General features: G+C 47.7%; 1 protein-coding gene across 3 annotated transcripts in view; it reads right to left on the reverse strand.

Moving 5' to 3' along the window:
- Positions 1 to 6,718: 6,718 nt before the first annotated feature.
- Positions 6,719 to 26,536, reverse strand: part of LOC310670251 (uncharacterized protein) — a 30,248-nt gene continuing 10,430 nt past the window's right edge. For 2 of the 3 annotated variants that reach the window (XM_083425230.1, XM_083425228.1), the window contains exons 2-4: positions 11,977 to 12,699; positions 11,740 to 11,863; positions 6,719 to 10,905 (exon numbers count right to left, since the gene is read on the reverse strand). In XM_083425230.1, the coding sequence (XP_083281356.1) occupies positions 9,641 to 10,905; positions 11,740 to 11,863; positions 11,977 to 12,678 (2,091 nt within the window). In that variant the 5' untranslated portion in view covers positions 12,679 to 12,699 and the 3' untranslated portion in view covers positions 6,719 to 9,640. Of the gene's footprint in view, positions 10,906 to 11,739; positions 11,864 to 11,976; positions 12,700 to 17,777; positions 17,923 to 26,536 lie in introns of those variants that run through there. The other variant, XM_083425229.1, reaches the window with a different exon arrangement.

The following is a 26,536-nucleotide window of genomic DNA, read 5'->3' on the forward strand; positions in this document are numbered from 1 at the left end:
CCCCTGCTCTGGGCGTTGGGGACACAACTTCATAAAAGCTGCAGCAAGGAGAGCTCAGGGCATTTCCAGACTGTCACTATTTGAATGGGATTCAATTACACTGGGAGTTATTCTGCAACAAACATGCTTCCCCCCACAAAAGACCAGACTTTTTGCAGTAAGGAAAGTGACAGGGAAATGCACTGGAAAGTGTGGGATAACATTTGCTCATGATTTCCCTCAAAAAAATATTGGGAATGGTAGTAGTGGCGCTGTGGGTTAAACCACAGAGCCTAGGACTTGCCGATCAGAAGGTCGGTGGTTCGAATACCCGCAATGGGATGAGCTCCCGTTGCTCGGTCCCTGCTCCTGCCCACCTAGCAGTACAAAAGCACGTCAAAGTGCAAGTAGATAAATAGGTACCACTCCAGCGGGAAGGTAAATGGTGTTTCCGTGCGCTGCTCTGGTTCGCCAGGAAGCGGCTTAGTCATGCTGGCCACATGACCCGGAAGCTGTATGCCGGCTCCCTTGGCCAATAAAGCGAGATGAGCGTCGCAACCCCAGAGTCAGCCATGACTGGACCTATGGTCAGGGGTCCCTTTACCTTTACCTAGTTTCCACTCACAGATGTGCAGTTTCCGGCACCCTTAACCAACTATGGTTCCTGGGATTCTTTTGGGCAAGTGATATGCTTTAGTTAAGATTCCTGGACTAGATGACCCTCAGGGTCCCTTCCAACTCTACAATTCTATGAAAAGCACATGGGATGTTTTAAATGTGTGGTGCTGATGTGCCCATTATCCAATCTCCCACAAACAAATCAGGATGAATGCTCAATAAACAGGCTGTCTCGAAGTGCCCTTGATATAGCCCCACATTTTTAACTTAAAACTGCCTGGTTACAACACAGTTATTTTATGCAAGCATTTCATTAGCCCAGACTTTCTTCTGGCTGAGACTATTGTTTCATCTTGGTTTTTTTGTTTTGTTTTTTAAACCCCTTGCACCACCGCCTGTGTTTATGTTTGTTTTTATTGCATTGTTTTATGTGCTGTGAGCCGGCTCTCAGCGCTGTGTTTTGTGGGAGAAGGGCGGGATATGCATTTCCCTCCTAAATAAATAAAATCAATAAAAGCCTCTCCGCTCGGTCTGCTGTAGTCATTTCTGCTGCAACAGCTTCTCCCCCAGAGATTTAAAAGCCGAGAGGGTGTTTCCTCCCCCCCTCCTCCTTTGGGCTTCAGACCTACTAGGAAACTATAATGGTCTGCAATATGTAATCAAAAGTAAAAAAGAAATGTTCCTCAGCAGCTGGAGTCTCTGAAATGGCAGCCTCTGCACAGTGATTAACAAAAGATGTTGCTGAGCTGGAAAGGACATGGAAAAGGGCAATCAAAATTATCAAACCACTAGAGCAACTTCCCTATGACGAAAGGTTAAGTGTGTGTGTGTGTGTGTGTGTGTGTGTGTGTGTGTATATATATATATATATATATATATATATGACAATTTTCTCCAAATTTCCCCTGCTTCAGATTGCTGGAAATTATTGAGGCCCACCAGTCACAAAATGGAGGCAACATTTGACATAATAATCTGGCAATTACTGTCCTTTTTTTTATTTTTACTGAAATCTAATCCATCTTTGAAAATGGTTGAATTCTATGCTGCACTATTTTCCTTGTGGCAAGGCGTTGCAGAGCTCACCTTTCCTCAAGTTCAGTGCAGCTGCTGGAAGTGGTAAGAGAGGAAGAGTGTTCTTGCAGTTGGGTCCTGCTTGTCAGTCTCCCAGAGGCATCAAGCTGGCCACTATCTGGGTGCTGAAATGCACTTAGGCAGGGAGAACCAGCTGCACAAATATAAAATGGGGGGCACCTGGCTTGCCGGAAGTACATATGAAAAGGACCTAGGAGTCTTGGTAGACCACAACTGTGATGTAGCAGCAAAAATGCTGCTGCTATTCCAGGCTGTATAAGTAACAGGACTGCACTAGTGGACGCTCGGGTTGCCAATGTGATCCGTGCAAGATGCATGTTCGCAACCTGCAGCATTCGCAACCCGCAGTGGTGCGTCTGCATGGGTTGCGATTCGGTGCTTCTGCGCATGTGCGACCACCGAAACCTGGAAGTAACCCATTCCAGTACTTCCGGGTCTCAGTGGTCTGTAACCCAAAAAAACACAACCTGAAGCGTGTGTAACCTGAGGTATGACTGAATTACGCCTTGGTCAGACCCCACCTGGAGTCCTGTGTCCAGTTCTGAGCATCATGATTTAAGGATATTGACAAGCTGGAACATGTGGTTAACTAAGATAATCAGGGACGTGGGTGGCGCTGTGGGTTAAACCACAGAGCCTAGGACTTGCCGATCAGAAGGTCAGCGGTTCGAATCCCCACGACGGGGTGAGCTCCCATTGCTCGGTCCCAGTTCCTGCCCACCTAGCAGTTCGAAAGCACGTCAAAGTGCAAATAAATAGGTACCGCTCTGGCGGGAAGGTAAACAGCATTTCCATGCGCTGCTCTGGTTTGCCAGAAGCGGCTTAGTCACATGACCTGGAAGCTGTACGCCGGCTCCCTCGGCCAATAAAGCGAGATGAGCGCCGCAACCCCCGAGTCGGTCACGACTGGACCTAATGGTCAGGGGCCCCTTTACCTTTACCTTAAGATAATCAAGGGTCTGGAAATCAATTCTTATGAAGAATGGTTCAGGTGGTTGGATATGTTTAACCTGGTAAAGAGGAGACTGAAAGGAGATATAATAGCCATCTTCAAATATCTAAAAGCTTATCATCACATGGGACATGTTTGTTTTCTCCTGCTCTGGAGGGTAGGACCCAAACCAATTGCTTCAAGTTACAGGGAAGGAGATTCCGACCCTGCATTGTGGAGGACAACCCCAACACAAGTTTTAGCTAAGCCTGCGGATGGTACCAATTCTGCCACTTCATTCTGCCATCTTAGTCTGCAAATTCATGTTTAACAACTGTGTTTTGTTACACTTTTTTTTTTTAAAAGGATCAACCTCCAGCCATTTCACAGAACAAGAATGCTAGAGAAAAGAACGGTCCTAGGCAGAATTTCAGAGGCGGCCAAAAGAGAAACAGAAAATAAAACCCGTAATTCACCTTACAACTTGAAACTGGAGCTTCTTCTCAATACGGAAGTCATCTTGAGATATAAAAAATAAATGGCAAAAAAGGAGGGGGAGAATTTAATGTAAAATCTACAAGTAATGCATATCCCTAATAAATTGAATTTAAGGGGTTTTTTTAATGCATTTTTACAACTACAGATTCACAAACATTCATAGGAAGGAAGCAGTGTTCACCTCTCCCCGTGCCTCTTCATGTGAACAGCAAACATGCAGACACGTCGAGGGATATAAACGGACGTGAAAGGTGGATTTAAGAATAAGTGAGGTCAAGGGAAGCCGGAGGAGGGCGGTGGGCTGATAATTTCAAGAGAGACGGTGCAGCTCAATTTCTCCCAGCAGTACAGGCAGATTCCAAGAAAGGCGTCCATTTCATGATGCCCCATCTTTGAGAAAGGCGTCCATTTTCTGACCCCTCTTACGTCTTGTAGAAAGATGGAAGTGTGGCCATTTTCTTCTTCTGGAGGCTTGGGCAAGACTTTGTTCTGAAGTCCTAGAGAGGATGGTACAGTCCCCATGCCCTTCCAGGCACTGTGTCCCCTGTTGTCACGGTCCAGGGGAGCCAGGTTCAAATGTCCCCTCCATCCATGAAAGAGAAACTAATTGTGATGGAGTCCCATGTTTGTCTATTTCTTTAACTGTTTGTGTATAGAAATGGGGGGGGGAGGGGAGGGAGAGGACCCCCAATAAGTGTCTGAGCTGATAGTGAGTGTCTCGGGTCCAGAAAGGCTGGAGGCTACTTTTCCACAAAAAAGGGTGTTTGCAAGGGAGAGGAGCAAAATGCTGTCTCCTTCCTTGTCGTTGTATTTCAAGCATTTTTCTCTCCAGCTCACTGCCAGTGAGGAAACTGCTTCAAGACAATGAGCAAGGAAAGGGGACCTGGGGAGGGTTCAAGGTTCGCCCCCACACCCTCCAAACACACTCCACATCGTGGGATGAACAACCCCTCCCTCTACCATCACAATCTTTATTCCCCTGCTTTAAAAAAAAAAGAAAGAAATCAGGATTGAATAAACTATACAATTAACTTCTCCCACCCCACATCTAGTTTCACTCTTACTGAGCGTCATATGGGAAGTCCCTCCTCTCCAGCCTTATCTCCCTCACAGGGTTATCGTTAGAACAAAAATTGATTTCTACTCCTGACTGCCCCTTTTTCCATTTGCATTTGGCCCTGAGCTCCTTGAAGAAGTTGCAAATTATGGGGCAGATGCTGTCGTTGCTACCTTAGCACAGGGAGAGAGAACTACTGGCCCTCTAGATGTGGTTGGACTACAATTCCCATCATCCCTATTGACTATGCTAGCTGAAGTTGATGGGAGTGGAGAGCACAGCAACACCGAGAGGGCTGCAGGCTCCTCAGCTCTGCCTTAAGTGTGCAAGGATTCCTTATCATGTTGTTCCCAATTTATAGAGCCAGTGTGGTGTAGTGGTTAAGAGCGGTAGTCACGTAATCTGGGTAACCGGGTTCGCGTCTCCGCTCCTCCACATGCAGCTGCTGGGTGACCTTGGGCCAGTCACAGTCTCTCAGCCCCACTCACCTCACAGTGTGTTTGTTGTGGGGGAGGAAGGGAAAGGAGAATGTTAGCCTCTTTGAGACTCCTTAAAGGGAGTGAAAGGCGGGATATCAAATCCAAACTCTTCTTCTTCTTCTTCTTATACTGAGTGCCCATAGCACCCTTCACCAACCAGGTGACCTCAAAGTGCTGTTGTGCTACAACTCCTACCTGCCCCAGCCAGCTTAGCTAATGGGAGTTGTAGTCTAACACCACCTGGGGAACAGCCTGCCATAACTGGCCAATCCTAGATATATGAAGGGGAGGAAAAAACCAGATCAAGCTAAAACAGCCCTACTGGTGGAAGCGGAGGAGAGGGGAGCAAAAAGACTACCATTATCTCTCTATCCTTCAAAATATTGATTATTTGTATTTATTTAAAAATCCCTTCCTTTACTCCTTTCTAGATCCCAAGTGCTGCGCCTGAACTGTCATTATTTGCAAGGAGGATCACAATGTGAGCAAAATCAGGGTTGTGCAATGATAGTTGACAGTTCATTTGGAGGTCTTGCACAACAAACCTACTTTCTTACAATAAGCAGAGAGATGGGGAAATGCTCAGGAGAGTGTGGAAAAACACTTGCCTCAATGTTACGCCATCTAGCCTCCTCGCGAACAAATCAGAATGTCGTTCTAATCTCCCTGCAAGCAAAGCAGGATGAAGGCTCAACAAACAGCTCACTTGGCAGCACCCACAAAACTTTCCCTTTCTGCCTTTGTAAGAAGACATGTCCACCTTTTGGGTGGGTGAGATCTAAATTACTCTGCTCCCAGTATGCTGCCCTGTTCTGACTTTCCTACACAAACTCACTTTCTTCATCTTGTATACACCTATAGGGCTTTTTTTCAGCTAGAACTCTCCAGAACTCAGTTTTGGCACCTCTCAGGGGGCCGCCATTGCCATCACAGTCAAACTTCAGCTCCCGACCAGCCTCGCTTTCGAATGATTCAGCTCCCGAACGCGGAAAATCTGGAAGTAAATGTTCCAGTTTTCTAATGTTTGTTGGAAGCTGAACGTCCGACGTAGCTTCTGCTTAAGTGCAGGAAGCTTCTGCAACCAATCGGAAGCCACACCTTGGTTGTCAAACGTTTCAGAAGCTAAACAGCCTTCCAGAATGGATTACGTTTGACAACCGCAGTCTGACTGTAGAAGAGGCATTCACAGTGAGTTCCAGCACCTCTTTTCTGGAAAAACACTATACCACAGTGAACTCTAAAAGCAGGGCTGGAGAATCTGTGGTCTTCCAGATGTTGGCGGACTCCAAGACCCATCAGCTCCAGTCAGCATAGCCAATAGTCAGGCATGATGGGAGTTGTAGTCCAATTTTACCTGGAGGACCACTGGTTTCCCACCCCAGCATTATGTAATTTCCCCATAAAGCTCCGTTCCCTTCATCCTGGAGGGGGACAGTTAAGCAGTCTCCTTCCTTCCTCCCCATCCCAGTTATTCCTGGGAGCACCACTTTATCCAGGACACGCCAACTGTCCGCTTTGGGGCAGGCCAACATGTCTGCTCATTGATGGACAGCTGTAGGCAGGCTTCAATGATGTGACATGTGGTCGAATCAAGAAGACAGCACAGAGTTTGCGCTTCTCCTCACATTCACCTCAAACTGGACCTTTGCAAGAGAGACCTGTTTAGTTGCTAGTGGACAGTACATGTACGTCTGAACCGGGCCAGAGAATCACCCTTTCTCCAAGAAAAAAATGCACATGTACCTAACCTGCTTTATAATTTTCTCACTCACACGCACTTTATGCAATTTGCTCTCCACTCCTTAGTCGTCCTCTTCTTCCAGTACCCCCATACTAAGGTCGCATCCACACTAGGCATGGACAAATATGTCAAGTACAGTTTCTCATTTTCCCATTCTCATTTTCTCATTCATTTCTCTGCTTTTCCACATCAGTTTGCAATTTTCTCCTCTAAAAAAGAAAGTCCTCATGAAAATTCATCAGCATCTTAGCGTGAATTTCTCCTAATATATACATTTTTTGCATGTAATTTTGCCTAAAACGCACATTTCCCCAAAGCAATTTCCTCTAATATAATTCATTTTATTGGTATTTTCGCTAACATGTGCATTTATATGCACACCTTACCCTAGTATATGCATTTTGTACACATTGTTTGCCTGCATGACCGCATGGCAAAATTCAGAGAAGTGCAAAGTTCAAAGGATGGCTGTGTTTTGGATCGCGCATTGTTTCAGAAGACGCAAATTAGGCAAGTTCGCCTTTAAATGCAAACTGAATCCAACCTCTTCCCCCATCCCTAACCCACACAGTGCATTCAGGGCACTCTTACACCACTATAGCAGTCCTAGAGAGTCCTGGGGACCATAGTTTGTTAAGGGTGTGGGAACTGTTCCAACAGCAGCCTTGGCAAACTATGGTTTTCAGGACTCGAATGGTTTCTCAGCCCTGCTTCCACATTTGCTGTGTATCAGAGATGGGGAACCTGCAGCCCTCCAGAGGTTGCTGAGACTTAAACTCCCATGATGCCTGTTCACTGGCCATGCTAGCTGGGGCTGCTGGGAGTCGGAGTCCAGAACCATCTGCAGAGTCATGTTAACCTGTCTCCCCCCCCCCCAAATCAATTCTTTAACATAACAGGGTGCTCCTAAACACATGCTAAGCCTAGCATGTTTCCAGTACCAGAACTGAACTGAGCTTACAGCCCTTCTATACCACAGTCCTTCACTACTTAGTTTTTTCCATTTTGGCAACCCAGGAAGTTTCTTGGGAGCTGGGTATGCTTAGCTGTTGCTACTGTAAAACAACCAGGAGTTCGAATCTATTTGTCAACCTGCTGCAACTATCACCACAATCCCAATCGACCTTCTGCCTCGATAGGAAACTTTCTCAGTCAGAGGCCACAGTCCCTTGTGGGCAGCCTCCCAGGAACTTCAAACTAGTGGCAAAGGGGTCTGGAGGGCCGCATTCTGGACCCCAGGGGCTGAGGTTCCCCACCATTGCTCTACGAAACTATAGATTCCCTTGGCTGATTAATACGACGAGTCTGGAAAGAGGCTTGAATTAGTCGGGCCAAGCAAGTGAGCAGCAGGAGCTCAACATTCCTGCATTGCAGGGGGCTGGACTAGATGACCCTTGGGGTCCCTTCCAACTCTACAATTCTATGATTCTGTGTTAAGACTAGGGGCAGGCACTCCTGCTGTGACCTTGAAAGCAGTTAAAGGTTGATCCGTCTAGCGCTTTACGTCGTATTTCTGGGTGGGGAGGGGACCATTTGCGGTGCTCTACCAGCAACGTGGCCTTGACTATTTGCTCAGGCCCCCCTCAGAGGAGGTCAGTGCAGCATGCATGCAAATATCCCCATCCACCCAGGCAGAAAAATGAAGGGCAGAGGTGAGCTTGCCCTAGATTCATTTGGGGCAGGGGGACAAAAATAGGGCCACACGTCACAGGCTAGAGGTGGTCAACCACAGTGGGACTGGATGAATTTGTTCTCCGCCAGGTGCAGCAGAGGATCGTTTGCCTGCAAGAAACTTGTGGCGCAGCGGTTGGGTGGCAGAGGAGAAGAGTTATACAGGTCTCCTGCCATCCCATAAAATACTTTTGCCTCTACAAATCTACACCCTGCCAGCTTTCCAATGACAAGGGAAGGAGGACAGAGTTACCAGGAGTGTTTTCAAACTACATCTTGAGGTGTGAATGGGAATGCTTGGCAATTTCTCAGAAGAGAAGAAAGGAAATGGAGGAGAAGCTGTCCTCTGAAAGGAAAGCGAGGCCACCACAATGCAACCAATATTCTCAAAACCAATGAAATGCTCATCTATAAGAGTGGGTTGGGTGTGCTGAAAGACACCGTCGGGCTTCAACGTGGTGACAAATTTAGAGGCCCGAGAGGCCCAGGCAGGTGTTTCCATGCAAACTATGTGTGGGTGGGTGTATGTCATAATAAATTTCCCAGAATCCTCTGCAACACGCTCCCATTTTATGGTGGCGACAGCTCAGGGCTGCTTCAGCGGATGAGTTGCTCTGGACAGGATTCCATAATGGAAAGCTGCCTTGAGAGACACTGCCTTGGAAGAGCTGAATTGTTCATCTCCATGCAGAGTCCTGCCCACCCTCCACCTTGGCCATTCTCTGCGGCAGGGACAGGGAACTTGCAGATATTGTTGACTCCCAACTCCCATTGGCCCTGGCTAACATGGCCAGCAGAGCAAGGTGATGGGAGTTGCAGTTCAGCACCAGGCAGAAGGCCCCGTCCCTAACCCAAAGAGAGTCACCAGAACACAGGAAGTTACCTTATATGGTCAACCTGCAGGTCCCTCTGGCTCAGAAGTTTCTACACTGATCGTGAGCAGCTCTCTATGGTTCCAGGCACAGGATTCTCCCAGCCCTAGCTGGAGGCTGTGGGGACTGAGTCTGGAACCTTGCACATGCATAGCTTGTGTACTACCAGTGAGCCACGGCCCTTCCCTTGACCTCAGGGATGGTCCACAGAGTTTGCTAGCTGGGAATCACAGGCAGGCGGCAGGCACCATAAGAACAAACCTGCCTTTGTGCCAGGTCAGACCACAGGTCCATCTAGCCGAATGTGCGCATCTCCCCTTATGCATGGGGATGGAGGTGGGGAATGCAGCATGCACACGTGCCACACTTGCGCACTCCTCATGGGCTGGAGGCCGGGAGATCTGCACAAACCACAGGCCTAGCCATGTTGATGCCCATCACACCAGCAAGCCTTAACAGCCAGGATGAATGACCAGCCTTTGGAGGAAACTTATACCTATGGAGAGAAAAAATATACGTGTCTTCTTTCTAAATTGTAAGAGAGATTCCGCGCCTTAATGTTATGTGTAGAGGATAAAAACGGCCCTTGAGATTACAGAAGCTAAGGCCATCCCTGATTTACAAGATTCCTGGCCGGGGCGATGGGTGAAGTGGCCCCATCAGGAGGGCCGGCCTAGTGACCAAAGCCTCTCCCTGCTCTTACGCGCATTTATATGGCTCCTCTCCCGTGTGGACCCTCTTGTGACTTAGGAGGTGGGAGCTGGAAATGAAGCACTTCCCGCACTCCAAGCACTCGTAGGGCTTCTCCCCCGTGTGTACCCGCTTATGGCTGACGAGGCGAGAGCTCGAGATGAAGCTCTTGCCGCACTCGGAGCACTCAAAAGGCTTCTCTCCCGTGTGGGTTCTCTTGTGTGTGATGAGGGAGGCTTTCTGCCGGAAGCTCTTGCCGCACCCTGAGCATATATATGGCTTCTCTCCCGTGTGGATCCGGCTGTGCGCCGTCAGGTTGGAGCTCCGGCTGAAGTTCTTGCCGCAGTCGGGGCACTTGTACGGCTTCTCGCCCGTGTGGGTCCTCTTGTGGTCGGTGAGGTGGGAGCTGCTCCCGAAGCGCTTCCCGCACTCCAAGCACTCGTAGGGCTTCTCTCCCGTGTGCACCCGGATGTGGTTGATGATCTGCGAGCAGGCGCTGAAGCTCTTCCCGCACAGCGTGCACTCGTAGGGCTTCTCTCCCGTGTGGGTCCGCTTGTGGGTGATGAGGGAGGCTTTCTGGTTAAAGTTCTTGCCGCAGTACGAGCAGCTGTAGGGCTTCTCCCCCGTGTGGACCCTCTTGTGCGTGATGAGCTGGGAGCTGGTGCTGAAGCTCTTCCCGCACTCGGAGCACTCGTACGGCTTCTCGCCCGTGTGGGTCCTCTCGTGGGTGATCAGGGAGGCCTTCTGGTTGAAGCTCTTCCCGCAGACCGCGCACTTGTGAGGCTTCTCGGGCATGTGGGTCTCCTCGTGCCTCATGAGCTCAGAGGGGTGCGAGAACCAGGTCTCGCACACCGAGCACTTGTAGGGCTTCTCCCCGGTGTGGATCCTCTCGTGGATCACCAGGTGGGTTCTCTCGTAGAAGCTTGCCCCGCAAAAGGAGCATTTGTGGGGCTTTTCAATCGGCTGCATTTCCTGATGGCCAAAGCTCTGGCAGGAGCTTTCCCCCGAGTCAGCATGCCTGTGGGTTCCCTCCTGGGAGGAACCTTCACGTAAGCCCCTCTCGCCTTCCTCAGAAAGCTTGGCGGCCTTCCCAGGAGGGCTTTCCAGGTGACCTTCTGGCCCCTGGCGACTTTCAGTCTTCCCTTCCATCTCAAGGCCCTGGAAACCTTTCCCTTTGGCTCTTTCCAGCGAGGCCCCACCAATACCCACTTGATCAGGCCGGTCGGCCTGAAAGGATGACTCCTCGTCGTCGTCATCTTGCACTTGCTCATTGCCTGTTCGAACACAAATACAGTGGTACTTCGGGTTACATATGCTTCAGGTTAAAGACGCTTCAGGTTACAGACTCCGCTAACCCAGAAATAGTACCTCGGGTTAAGAACTTTGCTTCAGGATGAGAACAGAAATCGTGCTTCGGCGGCAGTGGGAGGCCCCATTAGCTAAAGTGGTGCTTCAGGTTAAGAACAGTTTCAGGTTAAGAACGGACCTCCAGAACGAATTAAGTTCTTAACCCGAGGTACCACTGTATAAGAATTGTAGTGAAGGGCCCTGCTGCCTCACCCCAGAAGCCAGCTTCCTCTTTCCCACAGTAGCCAACCGGGTACCCCTCTAGCAAGCCCACAAACAGGATGTGTGGGCAACAGCCTTATTTCCTCTTTGTACTCCCAACAAACCGTGAGATTCCATTTAGCTAACACCGACAAACTGATTCCACAACGGAATACTGCGTTATTTTATTTATTCCAGCGATCACCACCCATACTCAAAAATGAGCTCAAGGTGGCGTTTCTCCAAGGAGTTCAAGGTGGTGTACATGTTTCTCCCCCCCACAATAACCCTGCGAGGTAGGCTAGGCTGAGAGGCAGTTAACTGGCCCAAGGTCACCCAGTGAGCTGTATGGCTGAATGGGGATTTGAATCCTGGTCTCCTAGGTTCTAGTCTGACACTCTAACTGCTCTTCCACACTGGCAAGCCTGTGAGGCATTTAGACAGAGAAAGAGTGATCAAGGAAACAGCAGGGGATTTCAAGTCTGATCATACCTGAGCACTGGACATAATGGCTGGGGTTGGTGAGAGTCCCTCGCCCCTGGGGTAGCAGGAATACTTACCGGACAAGGTGGCCTCCCAGTCATCCTCCTGCTTTTCCTCCAAGGGGAGCTGCATCTTCAGGACAGCAGCTGGCGAATGATCTGACATGGGAGAGTTAAATGGCTTCTCCAAGGAGCCTGACAGCTAATTTTTTTAAAAGAGAGAGAGAGAGATGCAGAATAGTCAGATGAGTATAAAAAACATGAATAGTGCAGGTAGTTACCACCAACCCCAAACCCTTAATCCAAAACCATTGCCTTATGTTCGGGTTCCTCGGACTCTTGCAGGTACCGCTCTGCCAGGGCTACGGCTCGGGTGCAAGTCTCGGGGCCCTGGTCCCTGACCCAGCTCTGCATTTCCGGAGGCAGGACAGTCAGAAACTGCTCCAAGATCAGGAATTCCAGGATCTGCTCCTTGCTGTGAGTCTCCGGCCGCAGCCACTGGTGGCAAAGTTCCCAGAGCTTGTTGCAAACCTCTCGGGGCCCCTCGGCCTCCTCGTAGCAAAAGAGGCGGAAGCGCTGCCGCCTCATCTCGACGTTGACCAGATCCTCGTCCAGAACCTCCTCCTTCACTTTCACCGGGGACTCTCGGCTGCTCTCGTAGGCCTTGCTGCTGTCTCCACTGAGGCCCGGGGGGCTCTGGTCCATGCACTCGACCTTCGGCCACCGGCCACCTTCAACCCCTCCCTTGAAGGAGGTCTGGAAATACTTGGTGTCTTCTCCTAGTGAATACTGAGGTGGTTGGGGGTTCCTCCATCCCGAACGGGAGGGCTGCATCGCCTTCAAGAAGTCCTGCAACTGGGACTCCCAACAATGGTCCTCCGGCTCCCGTTTAAACTGCTGAGGCGTGGCCCCTTCCATCAACTCCCCAGTGGCCCCGACCTGAACGACGTGAAGGTCTCGGGCTCCCCCCTCCAAAGTCTCCCGTGGTTCGGGTCCTGCAGGTTCCTGTTCCTCCATTTTGGTTTCCGAATCCAGCTCCTGAATGGGAAAGAGGGAAAAGTAAATTTTGTTATGTATCCCAACAATTGGGCCGGGGTACCACGATGACGGGGACGCGGGTGGCGCTGTGGGTTAAAGCCTCAGCGCCTAGGGCTTGCCGATCGTAAGGTCGGCGGTTCGAATCCCCGTGGCGGGGTGCGCTCCCGCTGTTCGGTCCCAGCTGCCAACCTAGCAGTTCGAAAGCACTCTCGGGTGCAAGTAGATAAATAGGGACCGCTTACTAGAGGGAAGGTAAACGGCGTTTCCATGTGCAGCTCTGGCTCGCCAGAGCAGCGATGTCACGCTGGCCACGTGACCCGGAAGTGTCTTTGGACAGCGCTGGCCCCCGGCCTCTTTGAGTGAGATGGGCGCACAATCCTAGAGTCTGTCAAGACTGGCCCGTACGGGCAGGGGTACCTTTACCTTACCACGATGACGACCAATGAGAGTTTATGCTGAATTAAGAACAGAAAAAGAACCTTGTCTCTCAAACCCCATGGAGATGTCTTGGAAAGGGTGATGAGCAGGAATGGGAGAAGATTTGGGAGCTGGAGCAAGCTGGGGGATGAGAATATGGGACCTCAGGAGGAGGACCCTGAGCTTCATGTCAGTGGCCTGCAGTGTGTATGTGGATTTGTGGTTGAAGACAAGAGATAGCCCATCCATCTCATTAAATATTCAATGATTTTTAATTGCAGGTCAGTTGCTTCTTTTATTTCTTATAGATTGGGTTTCATTGCATCACAGTTCTAATTCCATATATTTCAGCGCATTACGACGGCTGCAGCACCAATTTCAAGCAGCAGCTCCCTATATTCCTAGCTCAGTGGTCTAGCATCTGCTTTCCAGGCCAAAGGTCTGGGTATATCCAGGTAGGGCTAAGAGAAAGACCCCTAGAGAGCCTCTGCTGGTCAATGTGGACAATACTGGATGGGCCAAGATAAGGCCACTTCCTTTGTTCCTAGCTCTGTCCCATTATACTGAAGTTGGGGTAGGAATTTCACATCCAACCTCTGCTTCAGGATGTCCCACGATGAGCAGCCCACCTCTCCCTACATCACTGGTTCTATTTGGACAATGGATCCCCCATGTACCTATGGGGGGCAAGCCACTCTTTATCTTTTATCTTTGAACTACCCTTGGGAATGGATTGATAACCCATAAAAACATTAAAAAAAATATTAGAATCGTAGAGTTAGAAGGGGCCCCAACGGACATCTGGTCCGAACCAGGAATCTCAACACATGGTCCCCCATCCAATCTGAAACCATAGCAGACCCTGCTTAGCTTTGCGAATGTGCTAGCAGTTTTATTGCTGCACCACCAGATGTGCTTAAGAAGAGCCCTGCTGGATCAAGCCATTGGCCCATCTTGGTCCTATTTATTTATTTCTTGTTTATTTATTTTTTAAAAAAATTATATACCATTGTATATAATACCATTGTATCACAGGGGTATAGAAAGCCATAAAACCATACAGTAAAATAATGATAAAAAGCAAGTTAAAAGTTCTCATGATAACCAACCACAGAAGCAGAACCCGAACACAAGAGCTCTCTCCCCTTCTGAGGTTTCCAGCAACTGCTATTCAGAAGCATTGCTTCCTCCAACCGCAGAAGTAGAACATAGTCATTCAAGTTTCTTCCAATGCTGGCAATGAGGCTCCATCCATGCAGTCCAACGGCACTTCCATACAGCAGTTCAGTGCAGGCTCAGTGCTGTGAATGCATGCAAGTTTTGTGCAGCATCCACACACAACATGGCATCATCAAGATGCCAGCCCATATTATTTCCACATTTAATCTGATTTTACTGTCTCTGTCGAAAATCTACTAAGTAAAAAAACACAGAAAAAGTAAATCCAGATTAAATGGTGAGAGTGGACAAGCAAAATGTGGCACAGCGTTTTGATAACGACGACGTCATGTTATGTACCAGCAGCTCCAAGACCACAATAAACTGCTCTGCATAAAAACATAGCCTCTTTCAGCGGTTCCCCCTGCATTGCAGGGGGTTGGACTAGATGATCCTCGTGGTCTCCTCCAACTCCACAATTCTATGATTCTTCCCCCCCCCCTCACCCCGACCACTTGAAAACTGCTGAGAGTCTTGGCAGACCAGTTAGTGGTTTTTTTCTGTCCGTTGTAGCAACTGTAATGCACTGTGCTAGATGCTGCAGGATTTTTAACTGTATTTTTATTGCTTCTTTCATTATTTAAACTGTATTTTATTTTTTGACATAGACTGCAATAGAAGGTACAATAATACATTAAAAAATACAAAAGCAGCAATAAAAATACAATTAGAACTCAACATGAATATTTAACGCACTGCACCCACTGTTCACAGTTGCTGCACCCGCTGTTCTACACATGCACAGCAGACCACCGGATTGAAGTCCACGGGCCACATTCTGGTCTGGTCCGGGTCTATTTAGGGACACAGAACATAGGAGCTGCCTTATAATGAATCAGATCACTGGTCCATTTAGCTCAGGGGTCAGCAAACATTTTCAGCAGGGGGCTGGTCCACTGTCCCTCAGACCTTGTGGGGGGCCGGACTATATTTTGGGGGGAGAAATGAACAAATTCCTATGCCCCACAAATAACCCAGAGATGCATTTTAAATAAAAGGACACATTCTACTCATGTAAAAACACGCTGATTCCTGGACCGTCCGCGGACCGGATTTAGAAGGCGATTGGGCCGGATCCGACTTTCGGGCCTTAGTTTGCCTACCCATGATTTAGCTCAATATTGTCTACACTGTCTGGCTGCAGCTCTCCAGGGTTCCAGGCGGGAGAGTCTCTCCCAACCCTGCCTGGAGAAGCTGGGGACCGAATCTGGGACTCATGGGCACACACCACAACCTCTTTTATTGGTTACAACAAAATGCATCTTCCATGCCTAATTTAAGTAGGGGGAAGGGGATCTAGCAAGCACCAATTAAGGCCTCTGCAGAAACCTGTGTGCTCTTGGGTGCCACGTTGTCGATCCTTGAATAACAAAACAATACAGTGGTGCCTCGCAAGACGAAAAGAATCCGTTCCGCGAGTCTTTTCGTCTTGCGGTTTTTTCGTCTTGCGAAGCAAGCCCATTGACAGAGTAGCGCTATTGACATTTTAAGGGCTAAAAACGGCTTTTTAAGGCTTGGGGGATTAGCGGTTTTGCTGCTAAAATGCTTTTAGCAGCTTAGCGATTCAGAAAAAGGGGTTTTGGAGCGGAAACCCCCCCCCGAAAATTTTCGTCAATTTTCGTCTTGTGAAGCAAGCCCATAGGGAAATTCGTCTTGCGAAGCGCCTCTGCAGACGGAAAACCCTTTCGTCTTGCGGGTTTTCCGTCTTGCGAGGCATTCGTCTTGCGGGGCACCACTGTAATGTATAAGACTATTGGTGGGATTACTAACAGAACTTCAGCAAAGATCTAAGAACAGCAAGTTGCAAGTTTGTGCCTTTTTGTTTTAAAGAAAATTAATAAAGAATAAGGAACCTTTGGCTGCACACACACACACAATACATTTAAAGCACATCCATGACTGCCTCCCAAAGAATAATGGGAACTGTAGTTTATCTGTATACAGCCTTAGCACCAACCGAAAGGCAGAAAGAAAGGCCAGGTGAATTTTTTTTTTTTTTTTTTTTTTTCGCCAGGTGAATTTTTCAAGGGAAGGGCATTCCACAATTGTGGGGCCACCACCACCAAAGGCCGCTTCTGTCATCATGGCCCATCTAATTTCACACATGGAAAAGGGCAGAGCACAAGACCTCCGACGCTGATCCTCAGTGCCCACTGGTTCACATGGGTGCAAGAGATTACTGAGGTAACCTGGTCCCAAAGCCATTCCAGGTCCTTAACAACTAATAGCAGCCATTCATAAAATAAAGCTCCAAAACAAAAGCAGACAACCATTGTAGATGGAGCCACAAAACTTCAAATTTTAGGTGCCAGATCTCAAGCCTGTCAGCAACATTTTGCATCAATTGGAAGTTTATGAGGCATTGGTTTTGTCTGTTTTTTAAAGCAATTTCACATAAATAGCATTGCTGCAATCCAGCCTGGAAGTAACCAGGACACCGATAACTGATGCCAAGGTCCATCTTAAAAGATGGAATAAATGTGTATTAAATAACTTGCTGGCTCACTTTGGAGTTGTGAGACTGGCCCCCTTCCCCCTATACTCTCCCAGGCCCCATCTGCACTATGTATTTAAAGCAGTATTATATCACTGTAAACAGTCATGGCTTCCCCCACATGATCCTGGGAACTGTAGTTTTTTCAGGGTGCTGAGAATTCAACTCACAGAGCTATAATACCCAGAGTGGTTTAACACTCAGTTCCCTTTCCCATGGAACTCTGGGACTTGTAAGGGGAATATGCGTCCCCCGACAACTTCCAAAGGGCCAGTGACCAACACAGACTAGCACTTTTCAAAGTTAATACCCTTCTCGCGTTGTCTCATCTAGCTGGCTACGTTGTCCATGGAACTCCCCGCAAGAGGATTCGAGGCGTGGGATGCTCTGTTCAGCTCATGCACTGTGCTGGCCAGGCGGGCTTGGGCCTCGCCATCCCGTCCTCTTTGAGTGCACCTGAGACACACTGCCCCACCTGCCTGAGGGGAAGATCAGTGGCAACAGGAAGCTGATCCCCCCCACCTCCCTCCAGCCCGCTGCCCCAGGAAGCTGGTCCGCCATTACTGATCCTCTCGCGGAGCTCAGCTTCAGAGGGACTCCAGGATTCCCCGGGGCATAGTTTGGAAAGCCTCCGATTTAGGGCCTGCCTCTCGGGGTGACAGCCTGCCTCTCTCTCAGTTCTTCTGCAATAACAGTTCCTGGCGACCGTGCGAATCCAGACCGCATTAAAGCACCCATGTCAAACCACATGGCATCTGGGCACACAAGTGCTCCGAGTCGAATTTTGCACACTTTTAAGTTTCTCTGAGGACCCCCTGCTCCTTCCCTCCGGCATTAGTTCCCCATCTCTCTCGTCTCTCCCACTCAGCCCCCCTCCCGCTGCCACTACTTTGTACCTTGCATCCGGGTGTCCCCCCCCTTCCTTCCTTCCTTCCTTCCTTGAACTCACCCGCGCCTTGCAGCCTTTGTGTCTGCCGCAGCCCTTCGATTGCTCCCAGGTTGGGAAGCGAGATGCAAGAGGCCGTTTCTCATGTCAGACCGGAGGCAGGAGGCGGGACGAGAAGGGAAAGGGAGCCTTCCTCTCCCCCCCCTTCCTCTCTCTCTCTCTCTCTGCAGCTCTCATCTCAAATTTCCACACGCCTTTCTAGGAACCAGAGCTTCATAGGTTTAACCCTCTGAACCACTCCAAGTAGGAAAAACAACAACATCAACAGAGGAGAACAATTGCAGAGGGATAGTGGCCATGTTAATCTGTTGCAGTCAAGAGGACTTGACTTGCAGTCTTTTAAAGGCCAGAAAGTGAACAGTGGCTGGAGCTTTTCTTGGACTACAAAATGCCCCCCCCCATATATATATATATAATATGTTGCTTTTCTAGCCCTAGCGAAGCCCCTCTCAAATGGTCCCCCCCCCCCATGTAAACATCAAGGAACGAAAATTAAAACTAAAGCCTTAAAAATAAGAAAGGAACAGAGTTCGCACTCCTCCAAAAGTCCTTTTTATTGTGCATGGCTAATGTTTTGTGCCCATGATGCAATTGGGGTGTCCACACACTATTCCACTTTCAATACTGTTTACATCTTCAAAGGTTTGGAGGCAGAAACACTGATTTATTTCTAGTCACTGCATGTCTTGTGGCTTACTGCTGAAATCCTTTAACTTTTCATACCACAAATGTTCTGGAGTATTATTATTTTTGTCCCACTTTGGATGTGCTATAGCCCCTTAGGACAGCAATAATGTGGTAGCATTGGAGAAACATTATTTAACCAATGTTGCATTTCAAATTGCTGTAACCTGCCCGTGGGCCTTACAGTGAAGCATGCATAAAGAATAACAACAACTAATAAAGTAGAATAAATCCACCAGCAACAAATAAAGCAGAAACAAATCATAGCTGATACACCCTGATCAGTCACATCTGCACAATATATTTAACACACATTTACACCACTGAATCCTGGGAACTGTAGTTTACCCAACTCAGAGCTACAATTCCAAGCTCTTTAAAAACTACAGTTTTCAGGATTATTTGATGGGAAGCCAGGACTGTTTAAAGTGGTATATGAATGCTTTAAATATATTATTATTTTATATCATTATTATTTATTAACTTTGTATACTGCCCTTCATCTGAAGATCTCAGGGCGGCTCACAGCATCAAAATAAAAGATCAAAATACATAATAAAAACAGAAAGCAAAACAAAACAAAACAATAACACCCCCTTTCCCTCACCTCCAAATATATGGTACAGAAGTGACCTCTGGGTCAAGAGCATGCTGCAGAATACACCCACAATAAAATACCAGTCGGGAGGGTCCTACGTTAAAAGACATGTGGAATGTCTTCATTGCCTGCCTGAACGCCACCAGGGATATGGGGAGGACCAGGCTGTTACTGCAGAAAAGTCCTTGCTCATGTTTTTTCCCCCAAACTGGGGCATGCAAGAGGAACTTGGAAGATTATCATAATTTATAGGGAGGTTCATATAGGACAGGGAAGTGGTACCCTCCAGATGTTCCTGGGCTAAATCTCCTATCATCCAATGGCCAGGGATTATGGGAGTTGAAGGGTCATAGGTTCCCAATCCCTGATATTGGAGAAAGCCACAAATCTATTGCCAATCCATGAAGTGTTGTTTGGGGTATTACATCATAGGGATGGGAGATTCGGCAAAATCAGTTTTTCTCATTTTCTAATTTCCCAGACTTACCGTATTTTTTGCTCTATAAGACTCACTTTTTCCCTCCTAAAAAGTAAGGGGAAACGTGTGTGCGTCTTATGGAGTGAATGCAGGCTGTGCAGCTATCCCAGAAGCCAGAACAGCAAGAGGGAATGCTGCTTTCACTGCGCAGCGATCCCTCTTGCTGTTCTGGCTTCTGAGATTCAGAATATTTTTTTTCTTGTTTTCCTCCTCCAAAAACTAGGTGCGTCTTGTGGTCTGGTGCGTCTTATAAAGCGAAAAATACGGTATATTCCGTTTTCCACATTTTGACATCTGTTTGTGGTGTGTGTGGTATAGCCTTCATGAATATTCATCAGCATTTTTACTTCTCCTAATATATGTATCTTGGTATGGGGATTTTCCTAATATACACATTTTTAGATAGCAATCCCCCCCCCCCACAATACCATGCCTTTTTTGTATACTATTTTAACTGAAATATGCATTTTACTGCACACTTTAGTCCAGTATGAATTTTTGTAGAAGTCACTCGGCTAGAGAACTGTGCTTCAAAATTAAGAGAAGTACAAATTTCAGAGTACAAATTTCAAAGGACAGGTGTGTTTCCATTTTTGTATTGTGTCAGTGTGAATTAGGTAGCTTAATATTTAAATGTGAACTGAATCAAAGATCTCCCCTTCCCTGATTACACACCCAGACTGGTACAAGGAGGAACACTACAAACATAGACTGCATAATTAAGTCTAAGCAGCAAATCAGAGAGGAAACACGGGATTATTAGTCAATTTCATGAAACAAAGAGTCTTGGTGGCCCGAGCAAACAGATTTGTTAGGAATACAGGAAACTGACATTATTACAGGGTGCACATACCAATGGTGGGCGGGGCCAGACACAAAAGTGGGAGGAGCAACAGATACTTATTTTTTATTATTAAATTTATATACTTCCTTCATCAAAAAATCTCAGTGCAGTTCACAAAATTAAAAATACGAGATGAAAGCTAAAATATTTAAAACAACAAATCTATAACCCCTCTACCCACCCACAAACACATTTAAGAGGCTGTAGAATATTAATCAGCCGAATGATTTTTTTATCTTTCTACCGTAGGCTACATTGCAGCCATGTAAAGCAATGCACATTTCTCCATCTAGGGGCGTTCTCACACTTCAAAGACACCTTCCAGCTGCACAAAAACATTAAAGGAGGGCATGTATGCTTTCTATACATAAAATTTAAGAGCCCAAGAAGAGTCCTGCTGCATCAGACCAATGGCCCAATCTAGTCCAGCATCCTGTTCTTACAATGGCTGACCAGGTGCCTGCGGAAAACCTGAGGGGAACAGCACTGCCTTCTCCACTTGTGATTCCCAGCAACTGGCATTCAGAGGCATAGATCGCCTCCGACAGTTGAGGATATAGCCATCGTGTCTAGTAGCTATTAAGAGCTTTCTCCTCTGCAATATTTGTCTAATCCTCTTTTAAAATGAATCCAAGCTGAGAGAGCAAGTTCCATAGTTTTAACAATGTACACATCAATCAGAAATTTGTATCATAGCTTTACTAAAACGGCATTAAAATAAAAAAGAGACATGTCAAAATGCATGTATACCGTCATGCATGAGGTAAAAAAGTAAAAGGTAAAGGACTCCTGGACGGTTAAGTGACTATTGTGTGGCGCCGCTCATCTTGCTTTCAGGCCGAGGGAGCAGGCGTTTGTCCACAGACAGCTTTCCGGGTCATGTGGCCAGCATGACTAAACGGCTTCTGGCACAACGGGACACCCTGACGGAAGCCAGAGCACAAGGAAATGCTGCTTACTTTCCTGCCGCAGCAGTAACTATTTATCTACTTGCACTGGTGTGCTTTCGAACTGATAGGTTGGCAGAAGCTTAACCAGAACAACAGGAGCTCACCACGTCGCAGGGATTCGAACTGCTGACCTTCTGCTCGGCAAGCCCATCGGATATGCGCCCTCATGCATATCCAGTGTTAGTCATGCCCAGAGCAGACACAACTAACGAAGGTCCACTAATTTCAGTGGGTCTACTCAGTAAAACACAGGATCTCCACCACAGTTGTTCTGCAATGGATTCCAAATAACTTTAGTGCAAGAGAGGCTGCCTTCCTTGCAACAGAAAGCTTAATTTCCATTCATTTTCTGATTCTTCATGTTATTTTAGTAAGGGCTTGAGATCTCTGATCCCTGTACTCTGCAGGAGAGGACCTTCTGTAGTTATTACCACATCACGATATAGGAATCGGGCCTTTAGCATGTTGGTACCTGCCCTCAGGAGCCCCTTCCCCATTACAGATCAGACAAGCAAAGTCTCCATTGCCTATCGAAGACCTTCCTTTTTCAAAGAGCCTTTTAAGTGGAGATATTTATCCCATTTTCTATCGGCGTCGGATTCGAAATTGATTTTACATACAAAAGTGGTTTTTAATTGCTTTTACATATGAAAGCGTTTCTAGTTGTTGTTGTTCTCCCTTGCGTTGTTGTTTTTCATTTTAATATATAGGTCACTGTGCAATTGCTTTTATTGCTGCTGGTTTTCATTGCGAAATTGCTTCGAGGCATTTTCTGGGAAGCAATTATTAAATGGAATTTAAATAAATAATAGCAAGCGTTCTCCAGCACTACAAGCATAAAGCTGATGTTCATGAATATGGCGAGGCACAGCAAAATTGACTCCATCACCCACAGGGCTGGCTTGAGGCCTTTCCCTGCCTGAGGCGGAAGGACAAGATGGCGCCTTTCCTCATTCCATGCAACCAAAGTGGATATGACTAGGGGGGTCACACCACATGTTTATAGCACTCTTATACTAGTTAACATTCATTGTGTGTCCTCCCCCCGCCCCCGCCAAATGTGAAAACTGTAGTTTTTTTAATCCTATTGTGCACTGTAGCTCTGTGAGGGGGTTCTCCTAATAACCGTCAGCACCCTGAACATAGTTCCCAAGATTCTTTGGGGGAAGCCATGACTATTGAAAGTGGGCTTAAGAGTGCTCAAATTGTATGGCGTGGATGTGACCTGGCAGTGTCCTCCACTGCACTTGAGGGCCCAGCCGCACGTACCTCCCTAAGGCATGCACAAAAGGTCTCAGCAAATATCCCGCTGAGTCCACGATGCATGAGGGACTGCTTACTTTGGCTCAGCATCCCCTACACTGAGCACACACATTCCCATGCCCACATTTTTACCGAACGCCAGAACTGAACCCCTTCTCTCCCTCCTATTCTGAACAGAAGAGAGGTGCAAAGAGCTTTGCTCAGCAAGCGACCACAGCGGTGGCTGGTTTAGACCCCTTTCCTCATGTGACGGGGTACCAGATTTGAGGATGGGGCACATATCCCCTCCATTTTGTGTTCCTGTCTCTCTTCCTTCTCTTTCAGCAGCGGCAGCCATTTTGTCTCACGCCACGTTCCCATGGCAGCCATCTTGTGTTATGTCATGCATCCACGACAGCCATTTTGTGACTGGTGCCCATGGTGATTTCTCAAAAATCCCAGTGTGCCCACCAGCCCCAAAAGGTTGGTGGCTCCAGCTGGCACTTTACACGCCACATACTCTCTTCTCAGCAATGCAGGTCCTGCTCCATGATCACCTACTTTCTGAAGCTTCACACCAAGGAGAGTAGCCCTGGTTTATTGTTCCTCGCCCATTAAAAGCTTTTGGTCAGCAGCTCCGAGTAGCTTTGCAATGCTGCCGCCGCCACCCCCACCCCCCACAATTTTGTTACCATTTTACAGACCGATTTTATTTTGCTGGCCTCTTTGTTACTTTTGCGATCTGCTTCAGTTCTGCTGCTTTTATTGTTTTTAATGATGGATGGCTTTAATCTGTTGATTCCCTGGTGCGGGCTGCTTTGGTTTTATTTTACAAGAAAAGCAGGGCGCCAAACCATTAAATGAGATAAATAAATAATAATCTTAAGAGTCCCTGCCAGTTATGCGCACCTCTTAAAAAGTCAGACACAGAACCTCTGCCAGGAAGAAAAGAAGCAAACCTGATACAATTCTTTTAAGCTTATTTTTAAAAAAAGAAAAAGAAAAAAAGAGTAGAGGAGGCTTGCTTAAGGCCTCCTAATGAGCTTGCATCTGAGCGGATATTTACTAGGGCACAGTCCCAATTCCTAGCTTAATTTTGTGGCTGCTGTGATGCACACTTGTGTGGTTCTACACTGACATTTGCCACACTTTATTCTGCAAAAAGAACAAAGAGCCTTGTGGCACCTTGAAGACTTAATACTTTTATTATGGCACAAGCTTTTGTGAACGACAGTGTGCTTCATCGCTCTCCTGTGCTTTGGATGAAGAGTGAAATGCAGAGGGGAACATCCGTGACTCAGTGAAAAGGCTGTGTGTCTGTGCACACGTGTGATGACTATGATCAGGCTCTCTACCGAAACCAGATATATTACACAAACCTTAGCACAAGAATGGGGAATCTGTGGCCCTCCAAATGTTGCTGGATTGCAACTCCCATTATTCTGATCATTGGCCACGGTGGCTGGGGCTGCTGGGAGTGGGAGTCCTACATCTGGGGGGCCCCAGGCTCCCCTCCCTGCTTTAGCGATTGGAGGTGGTGGCCCAGGAAGAGCCCTATGGAAGCACAAAGCTTGCTTCCACAGCAATACAGTTGGGTCATGGAGGCCACGTTCACTTCATATGTCTCATGCACTATATGATACCACTTTAAACAGCCATGGCTTCCCCCAAATAATTCTGGGCAGTTAGAGTTGTTAGGAAACTCTCTTTTCCCATCACAATAGTATAACCATCAGGGAACTCTGAGAAGTGTAACTCCCAGCACCCTTCACAAACCACAGCTCCCAGAATTATTTGGGAGAAGCCAGCACTGTTGACAGCAGTATCATAGTAATTTAAATGTATGGTTTGAACCTTTAAGTAAAAGCACTAGAAACCTGAACCTGAAACCATAGAGATGGATAGAGATAGACAAAATCAGTTCATTTCAGTTCTATGCTTCTCGTTTTTCTCACCTCCAGTTCTTCACATTTCCGTAGAAATCTGCCAAATTTTGTTGGGGGTGGAAATCCTAATGAAAAAGCTCGTTTTCAATGCAATTTTTCACATACTCCAATATTCACAGAGCTACCATTCCCAGAGTGGTTTTGCAATCAATCCCTCTTCCCAGGGAACTCTGGGAATTGTAGCTCTGGGAGCGGAACCGGGTGTCTCCAAACAACTCCCAGCACCCTTAACAAATGACACCTCCCAGAATTCTTTGGGGGAAGCCATGACTGCTTAAAGTGTGAGCAGGGAGTCTTTCCCAGCCCTACCTGGAGCTGCCAGGGATTGAACCGGGGGACCTCCTGCGCACCCAGCAGATACTCTGAGTTAATTACCCCTCCCTCCCTCCCTCTCTCTGCTTGTGTAATCATTTTGAGAGCTCTGCCTTGCCACATTGGCTGCTGCAGTGGTAAATCCAGCTTTCCTCCACCAGCACTTTACTGCTGTTATAATTTGTACCCTGCTATTCGGGTCATAAAATGCAGGCTGGGATTTAAAATAAAAATGAAATAGGCACAGATCTTGCTGAAAGAGGTGTATGTCTCAGGGTGTGGTGGGGAGTCTACATAGCTGGTCCGAGAAGAGGCCCTTCGCCATCCAGAATAGGGATGCAAGGGGCGGGGAGCACAGTGTATCCTATCCTATCTTTTTTTGGGGGGGGGTTAAGAGGGAGGCATGCGCTCTGATGCATCTGGGGCCTGCTGCTTCTTTATTGGTGCGCTTAGCCTAGAGCCAGAGACTGCCTTGCATTTTATTAATCTAATAAAAGGATTTGACAGAGCACTTCTAATATGCAGAGTGCTCCCCCCCCCCCCCATTGCTCGTCATCCCAACAAACAGCAGCTTTTATGGGTCAAAAAGCAGCAACGGGAAAAAGGCAGTCTCTCTCTCTGGCCACCCCACCTTCCCCCAGAACCACATCCAGCCTCGGCAACCATTAGCCACATCTGCAAGATGAAACCTGTGGAGTCAGAGGCGATGTACTTTTGAATAAAGGTAAAGGTAAAGGGACCCCTGACCGTTAGGTCCAGTCATGACTGACTCTAGGGTTGCGGCGCTCATCTCGCTTTATTAGCCGAGGGAGCCAGCGTACAGCTTCCGGGTCATGTGGCCAGCATGAACCAAAGCAGCGCACGGAAATGCCGTTTACCTTCCCGCCGGAGCGGTACCTATTTATCTATTTGCACTTTGACGTGCTTTCGAACTGCTTGGTTGGCAGGAGCAGGGACCAAGCAACGGGAGCTCACCCCATTGTGGGGATTCGAACCACCGACCTTCTGATCTGCAAGTCCTAGGCTCTGCGGTTTAACCCACAGCGCCACCCACGTCCTAATTTTTTTGAAAAAAACTTTTTGGTACTTTTGAATACCAGGCAACAAATGAAGGAGAGGGAAGTCGGAAGCTGCACCCTTCAGAGCTGGACCTCTGGTCCATGTAGTTCGTGAGGTCATAACAAGAGCCCTGTCCTCATGGTGTCCAAGCAGGTGCCTCAAAAGCAAAGACTCTGTGCAACAGGGTTGCCCGGCATACAGAGGCCTAGTGACAGAACACAGCCATCGTAGCAAGTACCCTCCATGAATTTGCCTAATCCTCTTTTGTAGCCACCATTGCACCTTGTGGGAGCAAATTCCAGTTTTAACTGCGGGTTGTGTGAAGGAGGACTTTCTTTTGTCTGTCCTGAAATCTTCCAACATTCTGCTTTATGGGGTGTCGCTGAGTTCTAGCACTATGAGTGGCAGCAGCTCTCCAGGGTTCGTGGGGTTGGACTAGATGACCCTCGGGTCCCTTCAACTCCACAGTTCTGTGATTCTATGACATTTCCATCCCTGCTGTACCGTGTTATCTGTAAGGCTGCCTCTGAAGATGATTCAGAAGCTTCAGTTGGTGCAGAATTCGGCGGACAGGTTGCTCACTGGGACAAGACAGTTTAAGCGTATCACACCAATCCTGGTCTGACTGCACCGGCTGCCAATTATCTTC

The sequence above is a fragment of the Podarcis tiliguerta genome (assembly GCF_965153285.1).
Source record: "Podarcis tiliguerta genome assembly, chromosome: 2".
NCBI lineage: Eukaryota > Metazoa > Chordata > Lepidosauria > Squamata > Lacertidae > Podarcis > Podarcis tiliguerta.